Here is a 17042-nt window from a genome sequence, read left to right as displayed (position 1 = left end):
GTCTGCATGTGTCTATAAACCAGCCTGCATAACAGAGGCTTCATGCAGCCTTACACCACATGTCAACCAAGGGCTAGCTGCACGTGTCTATAAACCAGTCTGCATAACAGAAGGCTTCATGCAGCCTTACACCACGGGTTGACCAAGTGTTTGTACAGTTGATCCAACGGAAGTAATCATTCACTGGTCTACAAAGACAGGTGGGTGAACCGAAAGATCATTGGTTAATCGTAGGCTTTACCTAGCTGTGACTCAGCATTTTGCCAGTGGGTAGAGTTAGACAGGGCCACCTGGAAGAGTTAAGACAGTGACCATCAAGAGGAGCAGACCATCAAGAGGAGCAGGCCATCACTTGGTTTACCACTAGTACTGACATAGTCTGCAATATTCGCATTGGAATACAGTGAACTTGTGTGTGCCGGACACCACATTGGATTTATCGTTGATTACGTGGACTTTACGCTAAAGGCTGTTGACCTTGAGATCTGTGGATTTATGTACCAGGATTCACATAACTGAATGTCTGGGCTATCTGATCCATTATCTGGAGGACTTTTAATTTGGACTAGTCGATCGCGCAAGGATACAGGATCTGGTACCAGGACTTGTTGTTCAGGATTACTCTGGAAACGCACATAAAGGACTTTCTTAAACCACGACTTTAGCTATTCAGCTAAATACTTTCTAGTAAGGATACAGAATCTGGTACCAGGACTTGTTGTTCAGGATTACTCTGGAAACGCACATAAAGGACTTTCTTAAACCACGACTTTAGCTATTCAGCTAAATACTTTCTAGTAAGGATACAGGATCTGGTACCAGGACTTGTTGTTCAGGATTACTCTGGAAACGCACATAAAGGACTTTCTTAAACCACGACTTTAGCTATTCAGCTAAATACTTTCTAGTAAGGATACAGGATCTGGTACCAGGACTTGTTGTTCAGGATTACTCTGGAAACGCACATAAAGGACTTTCTTAAACCACGACTTTAACTATTCAGCTAAATACTTTCTAGTAAGGATACAGGATCTGGTACCAGGACTTGTTGTTCAGGATTACTCTGGAAACGCACATAAAGGACTTTCTTAAACCACGACTTTAGCTATTCAGCTAAATACTTTCTATTTATATTGTTTTGGTCACCACAGCATTGTTTAATTGTGGAAATGGTTAGGTGTTATATTTGTTGTAGAGATTTTGAATCATTAAAGTATTGTCATTAATTTAGACAGGTGTCATGGTTATCTGTGCTCACAGTTGCTGACTCGTAACAGTGGCATTCCCCAAGCATCTTCAAATGAAGGTTTATGGAAAACAGTATACATGTAAGTATGTCATACAGACCCTGGAAACTATTTTCACTTTGCCATAGTTTTATAATTTTTGAGAAAAAGTGTATAAGCATAGCCGCCACATCAGTATTATCCTTCCCAGACAAGGCACTTTCCCTCTTGTTGCAGCCTTTTTGTCAGTTTTGCCTCTTCATGCTCCAGTTGTTTTGTTTGTTGCTTGGATTGGTCTAGCTTTTCAATCAATTCAGATCTAGTCATTCTGGCATGGCTTTTTGTACTGTGGATGAAATCCATGCTTGGTGTCATAGCAGCGGCGCAGTTTCGACGCATTTGTTTTCGCAAAGTCCCCCTATACCTCATGCAAGCAGAGGTTCTCAGTCCATCAGTTAACAGCATACACTGAGCTGCTCTTATCGTTTTAGAGTACACTGCTCCACAGTTAGTCTCTACATAAGCTAAGGATTTTTCATAGTCAAACAACTTTGCAAAGTGCTCATCTGAATTGCCACAGCAAACTACATATTTTGAAAGTTCATGAAGCAGAGTTTCCATCTGTGACACTGTGCGTATTTCATGAAGAAAAGGTTGGAGAAGAGCATGATCCACAGAAAGTCGTTTGCAATGAACCATAATGACATTCTCTAAATCTGCTTGGATGGTGACTCATATCTTCACAGCAGGATTATTTCCACCATACAGCAAAACAAACTGAATGTAATCATTCTGTGTCAATAAAAATCCAGAGCCAGTTTCCAAGGTGGAACAAGCTGTGTACAAGTTTTGGTAGTTCACAATGTTAGTTCACAAACTCATCCAAAACAATGCTGGCATTATACTGATATGCCTTGTCCAAAATCATATAGAACTCATCTGCAAAGAATCCATCTGAATTGCAATGTCACTTTACATTCTGTCATTGTTGAAAAAAAAAAATCAGCCAGACACTATCTGGATGAGGGTATGTCGGTGTCAGCATCCACATTTTGTTGTTTCACACTATATGAATGGTCTTCATGCATGTGATACACTGTAGGTTTACGCGAATGTTTTCTTATCCACCCAATCTTGGCTCGAACTTTTCGAGGCATATTGAAAATCTGAAAAAACTTCATGTTAATAAATAGGAAACATGGTGAAATATAGCAAATTGATTTATTTTTATTTATTTGATTGGTGTTTTACGCCGTACTCAAGAATATTTCACTTATACGACAACTGCCAGCATTATGGTGGGAGGGAACCAGGCAGAGCCTGGGCAAACGCATGACCATTTGCAGGTTGCTGACAGACCTTCCCACATACGGCAGGAGAGGAAGCCAGCATCACCTGGACTTGAACTCACAGCAACTGCATTGGTGAGAGACTCCTGGGTCATCACACTGCGGTAGCAAATTGAACATGGGCTGTGTGAAGCAATGAATCCTGGTATATGATGATCAAGCAATTAATGATGCATTTAAAGAGCTGAACAATTACCAAGAAGGCCAATATAAGAGAACTGTTTGGAAGATTTTCAAATCCATAACACACTACAGCAGATACAGCTGTGTCACAAGCAGTTTGTTCAGTGTAGTTCACAACAGAGGATCAACATTTTTTCTGAGGCTAAGTTAAGTAAATCCTAAAGTCTAGGGCAAGTATAAATTGTTAATGTATTTGTAAAACTTGAGACATCATTTTTGCTTAAAGATTTAAATACATATAATACAATATTATATCCATTGCAAGAGAAAAATTTAAGACCTTTTTATTCACGAAATGAAGTTTTCAGAACAGATTTTAACAAAAATAGCTTTTCACTGCTAAAAATGTAAGATATCACTGCTTTTACTGCTGTTTCATTGGTTAATAGTGAATGGGGGGAATGTTCAAGCTGCATACAAAGAAAAACAGCATTAATAGGACATTTATTATTCTAGTTTCTGTCACGTGTCTTTGTCATTTATACAACATTTCTTCACGATTTAGACTTTTTTCCGAAAGGATTTACTTAACTTGTGAAATGCTCTGGATTAGACAGCATGTCGGTTGCTTATGCCACTACAAAACTCGAGTTGATGTGCTAGAACGTGGTTTTTAGACGCCTTTAAGACAGATGAAGGCGCCTGTGCGTGTGTCACATGCCTCTGTCACGTGAACTACATCTACAAGCGGTCTCCTCCATATTTGGCCAACCTCATTCAGCGAGGCAAGAATGAATTGAGGCAAGTAGTGACGTAGAAAGTTACGCGTAAATATAACACTAGTTTTTACCACAGCCGCTGCTCTTTCAATGAACTGACGTAACTTTACGACGTGACACCATCCTCAAGTTTAAAATTCCCGAATGATGACATGTTGTGAACAAAGAAGCTTTTAGAAGAAGGAAATGACAAAACCCCCGTTAAGTCCAGCGAAAGTGATAATAATATCTACATTTCAATGTTTTACCAACACATCCATAGTAAGAAGCCACATATCATGATACTGACTGCTGAACAGAATGAAAATCAGGCGAATTTATGAGAAAATGAAAGAGGAGTTACATGTAAAAAAAACAATAAAACTACTCGAGGATGTGCTTGGAAAACATGTCTGCGCAGGAAATGCTAAAACAGTAAAAGGTAGAGGTGGTAACAGGTCGCTCAAAAGTTATTATCGCCACATACTTTTGTAATTTAAGTTCTATTCAGCAAGAAGAGAACTTCACAGTAAATCCTCTGAAGAGAAAAAGCATGTCAGTAAGTTGATCAAGTTCCCCCGCTTCCTTTCACTTTGTGCCGTAGAGTTCACGAGTTGTCTCGCCGAGGCCGAGGAATAACGTGACGTTGTCTATATACCGATCCCTCTGATGCGGGTTTGCATTCATTCGGATGGTGGAGATTAGCAACATGGCGACGTCCATGCCGGTGCGATTACTGGTGCATCATCGATGTTTATCTCGTCTGCTAGCACGACGTACCTTGTCCAGAAATGTAAGCGCGCAGATTCGGTTTCAAAAGGTCAACTATTAATGGTTGCACCGATACTTGTCATATCATTCAGCCACTGCTGGTGTTGCATATGTCTGGTTTGATATCGGCTGTCACCGCGCGGAAACTGGACACTGTATGATGTAAAGTATAGAGTAGTGTACATTGAGCATGCACAGCGTACAGTATCTTGGGTGGCGCACAGACAACATTTGCTGACAATATTCTTCAGTAATTTACTTCATTGTTCCTTTGATTTAAAACGGCCTGATTTTCCTGGTTATATTTCATTATTTTCTTTCTTGGTGACGACCCCAACTCTTTATATGGATAATGAGGTTCAAAATTGACTAAATCAGGCCCTGCAGTCTAAAATAAAAGACAACAAATGATATAACCTTAGCTTTTTTGAAAGAGGGGTGGAAACAAATGTAAAGGGCCACAATCATTTTTTTTTCAGATTTACGTGCAGGCAACTCCACAAATCAACTTTAGAATCAGGAATTTTTAGGAGGCCATATGATATGTACAAAATGTCACTTCACACATACCTCACATACATGTGTTTAAAAAGAAAAACAAGGTTTGGGTGATGTTAGCAGAAATAGCTGCGTCCTCGGGTCATAAAAATAACTCGCAAACGATTCGCTATTACTGCTAACATGGTGGCACTTTTGATATTATTCTGACTTCATGATTTTACTTACTTCATATATATATACATTTTAATTTAGTCTATTGTAGTCTTTTCTTTAAAATTTTTCATTTGTATTTTTTATCTTGTATTCCTCAGGTATTCTTCCACACGTGTGCCACATTGAATGATACAGAAACAAATCCGGTTGCCCCTTCCCTCATTTCCCCTGAGGCTAAGCCCATCCCTAAAGCAGAAAAAATCAGCAGGGCCATGAGGGCATACCTGGAGAGGGGAAAAGCTCATGGTGGGTACTCATTCAAGTGTTTTCAAATTCAGCCAAAGTTTGAGATTAACTAAATATTGTGAAAAAACTGAAAGGGGCAAATAAGATGAGACAGGAAAAGAATGTAGATGCATTTATGCTGTCCATTACACAGCAATAGATGTAGATATAACAGTAATCCTTTCATGAAGACCAAGAATTGTTACCAATTTAAGCAGTTAATGTAACTGAACACCCATACCTGAGGCCACAGGGGGGTGGGTTGAAAGGAATAAGTCACATCCATTTAAAATAGCAAATATTGATTTTTAAAACTGCGCATTCTTTTATAATTTTTATAAGAATACCACTTTAGATGCGCTATACTTTTCCACATCAGTCATATAGGCAACAATTTCGTGAATATTATTTCTTAAATGCAGATGGTGGTGGGTTCCTCTGAGCTCTGTACTGGTTTGTCCCAAAACAGTATAAAATAACAATCAAATAAAGTATATAAATAAATAAATGTAATGAAGTATGGAATAATGACTAATGTAATGAAGAAATTCTTGAATTTCAGATGCCATGATTGCCAGAGAAGTGGAGCAATATGAGATAGGGAAGAGACATCTGGCCCGTATCATGGGTGAAGACCCAGACTCTTTCTCACAGGATGATATAGATGTAAGCTCTGCTCTGTCTGGGTATTCTGCCTGGTGTTATCAACATTGTGTCTTGTCTAGTGTCTTGGGCATGGTGTCCTGTCTGGTGTCATAAATATGATGTTCTCTTTGATGTCTTGGACATTATGTCCCATCTAGTGTCCTATTCATGGTTTCCTGTCTGATTCCATAGATATGGTGCCCTGTCTGGTGTCATGGACATGCTGTCCTGTCTGTAGTCATAGTGTCTTGTCTGATGTCATAAACATATTATCCTTGATATGGTATCTTGCCTTGTATCACAGGCATGGCTTTCTGTATGGTGCCAGACACAGTGCCATTCCTTTTGTCAAGGCATGTTGTCCTGTCTGGTGTCGTATACATGGTGTTCTGTCTGGTAACAACATAAATATGACTTACCATTCGTTTAGTTGAAGGATTGTAAAACAGGTGTTCTAATTATAATATTGTGACAACATTGTAACATGATATCGTGGACCATTTATTCAGTCCACGAAAGAGTGTAACTGTGTTGTAAAGTGCAATTCAGAAGGTGTATGATAAGGTAGTAGCCCTGCTGTGTCATAAAACAGCAGTCATGAGACAAAGGGAAGTCACTGTTATCATAACTTCTCTACCACAAGTTATTTGTTTTAAGTAGCAAGCGAACCATGGTTTTGAGGGGTCAACCCTGTTGGAATTTGAACCAATAACATGTGGGACTGTAACCTTTTACCACTAAACCAAAGGGAAATTCCCATTTGACTGGTTGTAGACTATCTTTTAACCTATTACCATATGTTATGGGGTTAAAAAATAACTGTATGAACCATCTAGTGATATATGGTACTGTATTTCACCTAAAGTTTAACATTTTCCTAGAGACAAATTTTGCTTGATTCTGATTGATTCATCCACTTCTTCCACATTTTTTTTTTTGTGAAATTTAATTATTTTCTTATGAGAAAACTTCAGTGTTAGCATCAAAAGTATCATTTTAAAGCCTGGATATGCCGCTGAAAGTGAATTTTGACATACTAAGCTTCAGGCGAAGCAAAGAGCCTTTTGAATACCGAATTATCACATGGTCGTTGTTCTTTATGGCATATAAAGATGTGTAAGACGTTTTTGTCATTTTGTCTTCTAGAAATCTATAGAGTACTTACTTCCATCAGGATTATTTGACAAGAAAGCAAGACCGAAATTGAAGGTAGGTGATTTCCTCCAGTATTCTGTTCTGTGACTACTCACTGTGAAACAGTTCATTAAATTTATTTCAGACATTTTGCGTAAGTTTTTATTTCATTTTCAGACTCAAAAATATATGAATAAAATAAGCTGTATTTGATCAGAGAACTGATAATCAAAAGGAAACCACATTTCTCTTTTAGACTATATTTCCTCAGCTGTTCAGTCCAGTGAAGTAACAGGCTAGCATTAAGCTCTTGCTTATTTGTAGATTTAAGTCCGGCTCATTGTCTGGTATCTGGTGAAGGTTGCTGGTCATCCCTAAGCGCTTCAGTTACCTCTGCCCAGTCATGCAAACACCATCACATACCTGATAATTTAAAGTATGGCCTTAAATTTATTATCCAAAAAATCAATGAATCTTTATATTTACCTCTTTTATATGCGTTCTGTTCATCAGTTTTAATTATTTGTCATTCTGAAATCTCTTAACGTTATTGTGAGATGAGTCTTTTGAACAGACAGCAGACTGGGTGGAAGATGTGTCAGAGCTTATGTATTTGGTAAATCTAAAAAATATGCATTCTCTCTTCATTAAAATATTTGTTATGTTTTCATTTTTTCAGCACCCTTCAGAAATATTTCCACCACAGAAAGGTGGGTACGAGTGTTTGTCTATCTGATTTTAAATTTTGTGAGTAATATTGACAAATTTGTCATCAGTACTTCTAGTGATAATCTCCATCTGGGTTCCTGAGTTCACCTGTGTACTTTTAGTTTGTTTCTCATGCTGACTTCCTCTCTGGTCGTACATGGGAAGGTCTGCCAGCAACCTGCGCTTGGTGGTGGGTTCCCCCTGGGCTCTGTCCGGTTTCCTTCCCCCATAATGCTTGCCCACGTCGTATAAGTGAAATATTCTTTAGTAAGGCATAAAACACCAATCAAATAAATAAATAAATAAATATAAGGTTGTTTCCTTCAGAGTTGGTCACAGTGCACATTGGTGACCAAAATGTATTTTAGTATAATGCATTTGTTGATTTATTGTGGGCATGTTAATTTAAATTGGAATACGATCTATCAGAGTATATTTAGTTGGATGTTATTTAGTTCGATCCAGCGTTATTTGTTTAAGTGTCGTTGTAGTGATGATTATTATTAATCAGTCAAGGTACAGTTATGTTGTTGTTGTCTAGCATCTTAATAACTCCCCATATTTCTGTTGACAGCTGTCCAGTTTGACAAGAACGGCAGACCTTTCCATTTCCTGTTTTATACTGGGAAGCCAAGTTACTATCAAATTATGCATGTGAGTGTGAAATCATACTTGAAAAGATACGGTATAAGGGTTTAGTTCAGTTAAACAAACATGTTCTGTTTTCAACTTCATAGTTTGAGTTTAATAATTAACAAATCCAAAATCTGACTTATAAATAGCAAACCTGTGTCAAAGCTGGAGTCAGCTATTTGTTGCAGGTGTCACATTTATAGCCAGTCACACTGTACCTTTATCTTCTCAATACCAGTTTAAATTAGCTGTTCTTTGTTTTGATATGCCTTATATATTTGAGATTTCCTACACACTAAGAATACCCCAGTGCCAGAATGCCTGTTTCCATGTTTTTCTAACACAGGTTGGTCACATCTGTTTGATTTATAATTTTACTGGTCAATCGTGTGTTGCCTTTGTCAGGATGCTGTAGCCAAGTTTGACAATCTAAGAATCTTGGAGAGAAAACTACAACAGAAAGGGATGGTGATTCCTGCAGATTCGGACATAATGATGTGAGTTCACTCTCTGTATATTTCCTTGTGTGTCAAGGAAATGACGAGCTGATTGATTTCTTTTTTGATTTGTTTTATTTGTGTTTTGCGTTACACTGAACAAGCTGTTTGACACTCAGCTTGCTCGTGCTGTCAGATTCAGAGCATAAGCTACCTATACTCTAGGGAACATGTGGGTTAAGTACCACTTAGCTTTGAGGTACACATCACTTAAAAATCACAAGCTACCTATACTCCAGGGGACAAGTGGGTTAAGCACCAGTTAGCTGTGAGGTACACATCACTTAAAAATCACAAGCTACCTACACTCCTGGGGACAAGTGGGTTAAGTACCAGTTAGCTGTGAGGTACACATCACTTAAAAATCACAAGCTACCTATACTCCAGGGAACATGTGGGTTAAGTACCAGTTAGCTGTGAGGTACACATCACTTAAAAATCACAAGCTACCTATACTCCAGGGAACATGTGGGTTAAGTACCAGTTAGCTGTGAGGTACACATCACTCAAAAATCACAAGCTACCTACACTCCAAGGGAACATGTGGGTTAAGTACAAGTTAGCTGTGAGGTACACATCACTTAAGTACAAGTTAGATGTGTGACTTAAAAATCACCAGCTACCTATACTCCAGGGAACATGTGGGTTAAGTACAAGTTAGCTTTGAGGTAAACATCAGTTAAGTACAAGTTAGCTGTGTCACTTAAAAATCACCAGCTACCTATACTCCAGGGGACAAGTGGATTAAGCACCAGTTAGCTGTGAGGTAAACATCACTCAAAAATCACAGCATCTTGGTACACTTTCTTTTCTCAGTTGTGAGCCCACTTGCCCTTCCTCAGAATTTATGGATTATATCCATGCAGTATCTCCAGGATCTTGTGCCTCATAAAATGCTGTCTCACAAGATCAAGACCGCACTTTGGGTTATCTCACTATAGTGGCTTCTGAGTTAAAAGCAAAACCATAATCAGAGCCCATTTTACACAACTGTCATAAGGCTGCATCAAGTGCATTTACCATGGTGCCGTACGTTTCCACTGTATGTTGTCTTGGAAATTGCGCTAGACACAGTTTGCGACTGGTTCATAGAAAGTGTCCCTGCTCTTAGTAGACTGTGGGTTAGCACATAATTTTGCCAGAAAGTCCTGTCCCAACACTGCATCAAGCGCATTTACCATGATGGCGTAAATTTCCAGTGTATGTTGTCATGGAAATTGTGCAAGGGACCAGTTTGGGACTGCTTTGTAGAACGTGTCCCTGCTCTTTATTGATGGCTGCGAATCAGTACATAATTTTGTCAGAAAGTCTTTTTAAGTGTTAAATGTAACCAGTTGTAACAAAACTAGGATATGGTTAACCTATGATATCAGCTGCAGCACTATCACCCGTGAGTGTCTCACCAATGCGATTACCGTGAACTCAAGTCTGTCTCATGCGGGTGTCCTCTGCAGTCATATGTGGAAAGGTCTGGTAGCACACTGGTGAATTACATATATATGTATGTATGTGTTCTGCTTTCAGAGAATTGAAACAGAGTGTGTGGATTGAGGAGAATGATCTGACACAGATGGTGATAGAAAATTTGTCTGAACACGATGTAAGTTGTCCTCGGTGACACTGAGTGAGAATTCCAGTTTGAGTTTGGAAAGAGAAAGATGTTGACTAGCTTTAGGCTAAGTTTTGGAAGAGAAGGACTTAGACTGGCTTTAGGCTATGTTTTGGAAGAGAAGGACCCAGACTGGATTTAGGCTAAGTTTGGGCAGAATTTAGAAGAAGAAGGCCCTTTTCTAAAGCCATAACATATAAATGACTTTACTGATTTCACATTTCCATGTGGAGACAGACTTAAAAATTTTTATGTGAATTAAATTAAATTTAATTCCATGATTGATGCTTGTTTGTTAGTTACCATCCATGTAATGACTTACCACACGAGGCAGTCCTAGAATTTCTAGAAAGGCCAAGTTCAAAAGTTTAAAAACTTTAAGAAGTGTGTGTTTAGGCAGTTTGAAGGTCATTTATGGGGACACTTGGTGATCTTTACTAACATGCATAAAAACATAGCGAAGATCCCAGTTTGGGATTAGAAACAACTTGAACTGGCTTTAAGCAAATTTTGTGAGGAGAGGGAGTTTGTCTAAAGCTGGCATATATAGCACTGTACTAGTTTAACATCTCTAGGTAAATTTAAAAAGCTGTGATTTTATGCCCGTTAAAAGTTCGTGAAAATTGTGTTTTGTCAGCGGCGATTTTTATTCGTTAAACACCATCCATGTAATAACTTCTTGTACCGGTAACAAGCAGTTCTAAAATGTCTACAGCTTGAGCAGGAAGGCCAGTATCCATCTTGAAGTTAACGGTTCAAATCCACATGTAGCACTGGCCAGTTCCGCTATGTCAGTCAGTTTGTCACTTTCCCCAGATCCTCCTCCCAGTGAGCCTGACCTTCAGTGAAATATCCTGTTGAAGGACAAAACTCATCAAGAAAGTAAATAAATTAAATCAATAAACTGAAATAATGTTGTATTTTGTATGAGGCTTTAAATGGGTGTTAAACAGAGCAAATGAAATGTTCCACCAGGAGTTTCTTTGTGTATTTTTGAGCAGGTTAGACATTTTCACATATTAATGGAGAGACTTGCCAAGCATCCACTAGCACATAGGGAACGAGATTTCATTATGAAGTTCCGGAAGCCATTGATGTCCCAAGCTTCTGTTCTCAATGCACCGGAGGTAAGGATGAAGTTGTATTGTACATACCAATGTCATCTCAGTTTAACATTAATATAGCCCATTAAAGTCTGTGTGTTGTTTTTTAAGTATTTGTAATTTGCCCGGTTACATCTATGATGTATGTGCTCTGCTGACTGTGATGTCATGCTGCTGAAGCTGCAGTGGAAGATTCAGCGTCACTAAATTGATGGTATGTGTCCTGTTATGCTCACACTCATCGAAAGGCACATTTTGCTCTCCCGTTAGACAAAAAAGTAGTTTCTTGACCCCTATTTCGTATTTGATATTATCCAGAAATATCAGCCCTGTTGTTTATGCCTTAATCATGAAATCTTTTTTCAGATTCAGAAAGATGAAGATGGGAGAGAATTTTCACAGCATTCTTGTAAGACATATTTCCTGAATATATTCTTCACGTTTGACGTAAAGTTATGCTTTACGAGTTTTGTGTCCATCCTCAGAACTCTGAGAGACTATAAATTTAACGTGACCCTCAGTCCATCACAAAACAGTTTTCCATGCTATTTTATTGTAATGGTTCATCATCTAAAATCGAAAGTTGAGTTCTTCATGACATATTTTTGACACCATATTTGTATTTCTTATGATTAACACATGGTTAGTAATTATGCATTGTTTGAAAATACAATGACCTGGTTTTTGAGAACATTGAAAAAGGTTATAAAAGGGATACTTTCTTTGATTGTATTTGTGATATCATTAACTTTTTAAATTATTTCAATGTGGGAAAGTTTACATCTTATAAAGGGATATGTCGTTCAGCTCTCTCTTGTAGTAAAAAATCTCATCTTGTACCCATCTGCTATAGATTTACTGAAATGTGTGATAATCCTTTGATAAAACAGTGCATTAATTTGTCATATGCTGTATGTTGACAGCAAAACGAAAAAGTGCTGTGTCAACAGTAAAGCTATGGATCCAGGGCTCGGGCAAGTTTTCGGTCAACGGACTCAGCTATCAAGTCTGTTTCCCCAGATCTTTGGACAGGTAGTTCTGTGTTTTGTGTTATTTTATGTTTAGTTGTTCTTTGTGAGAGTTAACGTCATAAACATGTATGAATATCTTTTAAATTGTTTCATGTTTAATGACAATACTCTGACTATTTCACTGATACGATGCTCAGGTTCAGGTTTTATGGATGAGGTAATCTAGGCAGAGTCTGGAGAAATCACTTTTCCTCACCACTCAACATGACAAACCTCCTGACCTAAAGCTGCAGCAAATCCAGTAGGAGCTGGATTTGAGAACCTGTAATCTCGTGGCTCAAGAGGTAATGGACATCCAGCAGGAGCTGGATTTGAGAACCTGTAAGCTCATGGCTCAAGAGCTAATGGACATCCAGTAGGAGCTGGATTTGAGAACCTGTAAGCTCATGGCTCAAGAACTAATGGACATCCAGCAGAAGCTGGGTTTGAGAACCTGTAATGTCATGGCTCAACAGCTAATGGACATCCAGTAGGAGCTGGATTTGAGAACCTGTAATCTCATGGCTCAAGAGCTAATGGACATCCAATAGGAGCTGGATTTGAGAACCTGTAATCTCATGGCTCAAGAGCTAATGGACATCCAGCTGAAGCTGGATTTGAGAATCTGTAATCTCATGGCTCAAGAGCTAATGGACATTCATCAGAAGCTGGATTTGATAACCTGTAATGTCATGGCTCAAGAGCTAATGGACATCCAGCCGAAGCTGGATTTGAGGACCTGTAATCTCATGGCTCAATTGCTAATGGACAGCCAGCAGGAGCTGGATTTGAGAACCTGTAATTTCATGGCTCAAGAGCTAATGGACATCCAGCAGAAGCTGGATTTGAGTACCTTGAAGTCATGGCTCAAGAGGTAATGGACATCCAGTAGGAGCTGGATTTGAGAACCTGTAATTTCATGGCTCAAGAGCTGGTGGACATCCAGCCGAAGCTGGATTTGAGAACCTGTAATCTCATGGCTCAAGAGGTAATGGACATCCAGCCAAAGCTGGATTTGAGAACCTGTAATTTCATGGCTCAAGAGCTAATGGACATCCAGCCGAAGCTGGATTTGAGAACCAGTAATCTCATGGCTCAAGAGCTAATGGACATCCAGCCGAAGCTGGATTTGAGAACCTGTGATCTCATGGCTCAAGAGCTAATGGACAGCCAGCAGGAGCTGGATTTGAGAACCTGTAATTTCATGGCTCAAGAGCTAATGGACATCCAGCCGAAGCTGGATTGGAGAACCTGTAATCTCATGGCTCAAGAGCTAATGGACATCCAGCCAAAGCTGGATTTGAGAACCTGTAATCTCATGGCTCAAGAGCTAATGGACATCCAGCCAAAGCTGGATTTGAGAACCTGTAATTTTTCATGGCTCAAGAGCTAATGGACATCCAGCAGAAGCTGGATTTGAGAACCTGTAATCTCATGGCTCAAGAGCTAAATCCATACTGGAGAAGGTCTGCCACTAACCTGCAGATGGTTGTGGCTGGCCTCATCACTGATACATGTGTAACTGAAAGCACCGTGTAAAACACCAATCAAATAAATAAATAAATCAAGTTTGAAAACTAACCTGATCCATGCATAAGGTTTGCATAAGTAATTAAATCCATGATTTTCATTGATCATTGGTTTCCATTCAGTAACAGATCCAAATATGGTTTAAAATTGTTGGCAGGGTCATTTTTTTGTAACCTTTTACTTCAGATTCAGATTCAAAACCAGCTTTATCTGTGCATAAGTTTTATATATTCACATGTATGCATTTATTTAATGTATTTATTTATTTGATTGGTGATTTATGCTGTACTCAAGAATATTTCATTTATACGATGGCAGCCAGTATTATAGTGGGAGGAAACCGGGCAGAGCCCCGGGGAAACCCATGACCATTCGCAGGTTGCTGACAGACCTTCTAGGTACAGATGGAGAGGAAGCCAGCATTTACATGCATTCAGCCAGGGATACACATACTGTATTTCTGCTATGTGAAATGTAGTTTTAGAAACACTTCACATCACACTTGTATTGCCAACATTCAAACTTTTCTGATAAGAAATTGATCACAAAAGACTTCACTGTATGGTGAATGAATAGGTCAGAATCCAGCATCATATGTCACCAGAAAAATGCTAAACTTTAGGTGATATACAGTGTTCAGTACTACAGCATTGGCTTTCTGTCAACATTACTGGCAATATCAGATGCTATTTCTGACTGTTTTGTGTGCAGACAGCAGATCATGTTTCCCCTCCAGTTGTTGGGCAAACTGGGCACAGTTGACGTAGAGGCCACCGTGGAAGGGGGCGGCCACTCCGGTCAGGCGGGAGCCGTACGCCACGGGCTGTCCATGTGCTTAACCTCGTTTTGTGATGAGGATTCCAGGCAGAAGTTGAGAATAGGTAAGTGGTGTAAACAGATATGGCATACATGCACAAGTATTTAGAAACCTAGAACCGTAATAAAATGTTCTAGTGAAGATTAGAATTGACTAAGATTAACCAGGAAATAATTGGTAAGCCAGTTAGTCCTTGTGATCTGATCTACATTTTAGTAATGTAGAACTGAATCCGAAAAAAATACATATCTGTCATTTTGAAAGAAAGCTGAAAATTGAAGTAAGGTTCATCAGGGAAAAAATATTACTGAAAACTATGCATAAAAATAAACTTATTATTAAACTTATTATTTCAGACTTTTTTAAGGGAGTTGAAGTCAGATGGTTGATTGTTTTATAGCCACTATATATATATATATATATGTATATATATATCTATATCTATATATATATATATATATATATATATATATATATATATATATATATGCAGTAATTGGGTTTTTTGATGTTACAAGAAAAGTGACTTTTGATATTGAAATATGTATTACCCACAAGTAAAACTGTACTTAAATAATGTTCACAAAGAATTCTCCTGTCATTTTATTGTGTGACTATCTCCTTACCAGGCTCTGATTGCCAGTGGTCATGCTTGAATGATTACTTATTCTGTTAAAAACAGTTTATACATCAATAATGAACTGTCTCTCTTCTCTTCTAAGCCATGAATCAAATCAAGTAGATAACTAATTTGGAGATGTTTTCAGCTGGCCTACTAATGAGAGATCCGAGAAGACACGAAAGGAAAAAGCCGGGTCAGCCCAGGGCCAGGAAGAAGGCTACCTGGTTAGTATGCTGCCTGTCTGTCTGTCTGTCTGTCTGTGTGTCTCTCTGTTTGTCTATACACACACATATATGTACAGGTGGTTTACTTGATCTGTTTTTAGCCTATTTTGTTGGAGCTTACCCTATTTTTCTTCTAATTTTTAAGGCAGATATTAGTAGTGCTAAAAGCAAGGCGTTACATTTCTTGCATTTTCTTTTTTTTGAAAAGATAAGATATGAATATGTTCTTTAGATGGACTAACCATGTGAAGAAAAAAAACTAAATATTCTTGCTCCGACTACATGTATATTGGCTAAATGGAACAGACCAAGTGTCCTAAAAAAAATGAGAATTAGTGTAGCGATGCAAGCCAGTAGCTAGAAGGTTGTCAGGTGAAGGACAGCTAGGTTTCCACTGTCATCATAGGAGAGGAAAAGCCTTTCACATCAGCAAATATTAATCCACAAAACACTAATAAAGCAGCTAAGTGGACAAACATAAAGCCAAAAGAGTAAGATCAGTCTAATTTTGTGGTTGTACAGCTTGAAATTCTGAAACCTGTCTTGGTATTGTGCTGGTGTTGACAGTTATCATTTACAAATGTTGCTGCACTACAGTGCAAAGGATGATACGTCTGTCTAGAACTGGTTTGCCACAAGCTCGCTTTTGGCCCAGCCTGGTCACTCTATTCCACAACTATTAGCCTTAAAGGAATACAGAATCAATCGATTCTGATTGGCTGATGTGAGAGATAGGCAAGCCCAGGCTTATGCCTATCCTAAGCTGAATTTTAGCTATGGTACATTTATTCAAGCATGACCAAGGCTGTAAGGTTTAACCTGGGAAACTTCACCCATTGTCATCGAAACATTGTTGATTCTGTATCCCTTTAAGGATGGCTGTTAATGCTGTATAACTACTGCCGTGGTCTGAATGTGGGTAGTGGTGATTGTCACTTATTTTACATGTGCATCACAGGCAATCTGTATACTGTACAAAGTACCAAAATCCTCCATGGTTCTTCACGGTAAAAATATCAGATGAACTGTTCCGCTTTATTGTATGTTTTTGCCTCTACAAATTCTGAAGAAAAAGAACACAAAAAATTGATGTACATCTACTTAATTACTTTTTATTTTTTAATATTATTTCAGGAAAAAACGATGAGAGGAATCATGAGGATTTGCTGTGGATATTTAGCTTCAACAAGCTGGTCAATATTAAGTTGATCCGTATATTATTCGGCCAAATTTGTGACTCCCTGTATTTTAACATGGACATGCTGTCTTTTATCATGGGCCATTCACTGAGCGAGGGGCCTTTCACTGAATGAAGGGCGTTTCACTGAGCGAGGGGCCTTTCAC

The 17042-nt window shown here is 38.6% G+C and overlaps 1 protein-coding gene across 1 annotated transcript; it reads left to right on the top strand.

The window, feature by feature from the left end:
- Positions 1-4158: 4158 nt before the first annotated feature.
- Positions 4159-17042, top strand: LOC135482421 (small ribosomal subunit protein uS9m-like). The gene is made up of 14 exons (XM_064762393.1): positions 4159-4249; positions 5040-5187; positions 5729-5832; positions 6958-7020; positions 7625-7655; positions 8228-8307; positions 8692-8783; positions 10308-10383; positions 11394-11519; positions 11862-11904; positions 12419-12527; positions 14747-14916; positions 15620-15698; positions 16833-17042. The coding sequence occupies exons 1-14, from the start codon at positions 4166-4168 to the stop codon at positions 16843-16845; spliced, it is 1218 nt and encodes a 405-aa protein (XP_064618463.1). The 5' UTR covers positions 4159-4165; the 3' UTR covers positions 16846-17042.

This window comes from Liolophura sinensis, chromosome 1 (assembly GCF_032854445.1).
Source record: "Liolophura sinensis isolate JHLJ2023 chromosome 1, CUHK_Ljap_v2, whole genome shotgun sequence".
Classification (NCBI taxonomy): domain Eukaryota; kingdom Metazoa; phylum Mollusca; class Polyplacophora; order Chitonida; family Chitonidae; genus Liolophura; species Liolophura sinensis.
The sequence above is the reverse complement of the archived record's forward strand: the minus strand, read 5'-3'. Positions and strand labels throughout refer to the sequence as shown.

What these genes read in the sequence shown, in the direction of transcription:
- LOC135482421 (XM_064762393.1), top strand. Translation starts at nt 4,166, where the DNA reads ATGGCGACGTCCATGCCGGTGCGATTACTGGTGCATCATCGATGTTTA. An exon ending in CTGTTCTCAATGCACCGGAG is followed by an intron (nt 11,520 to 11,861) that starts GTAAGGATGAAG and finishes ATCTTTTTTCAG; the next exon opens with ATTCAGAAAGATGAAGATGG. An exon ending in AGAATTTTCACAGCATTCTT is followed by an intron (nt 11,905 to 12,418) that starts GTAAGACATATT and finishes GTATGTTGACAG; the next exon opens with CAAAACGAAAAAGTGCTGTG.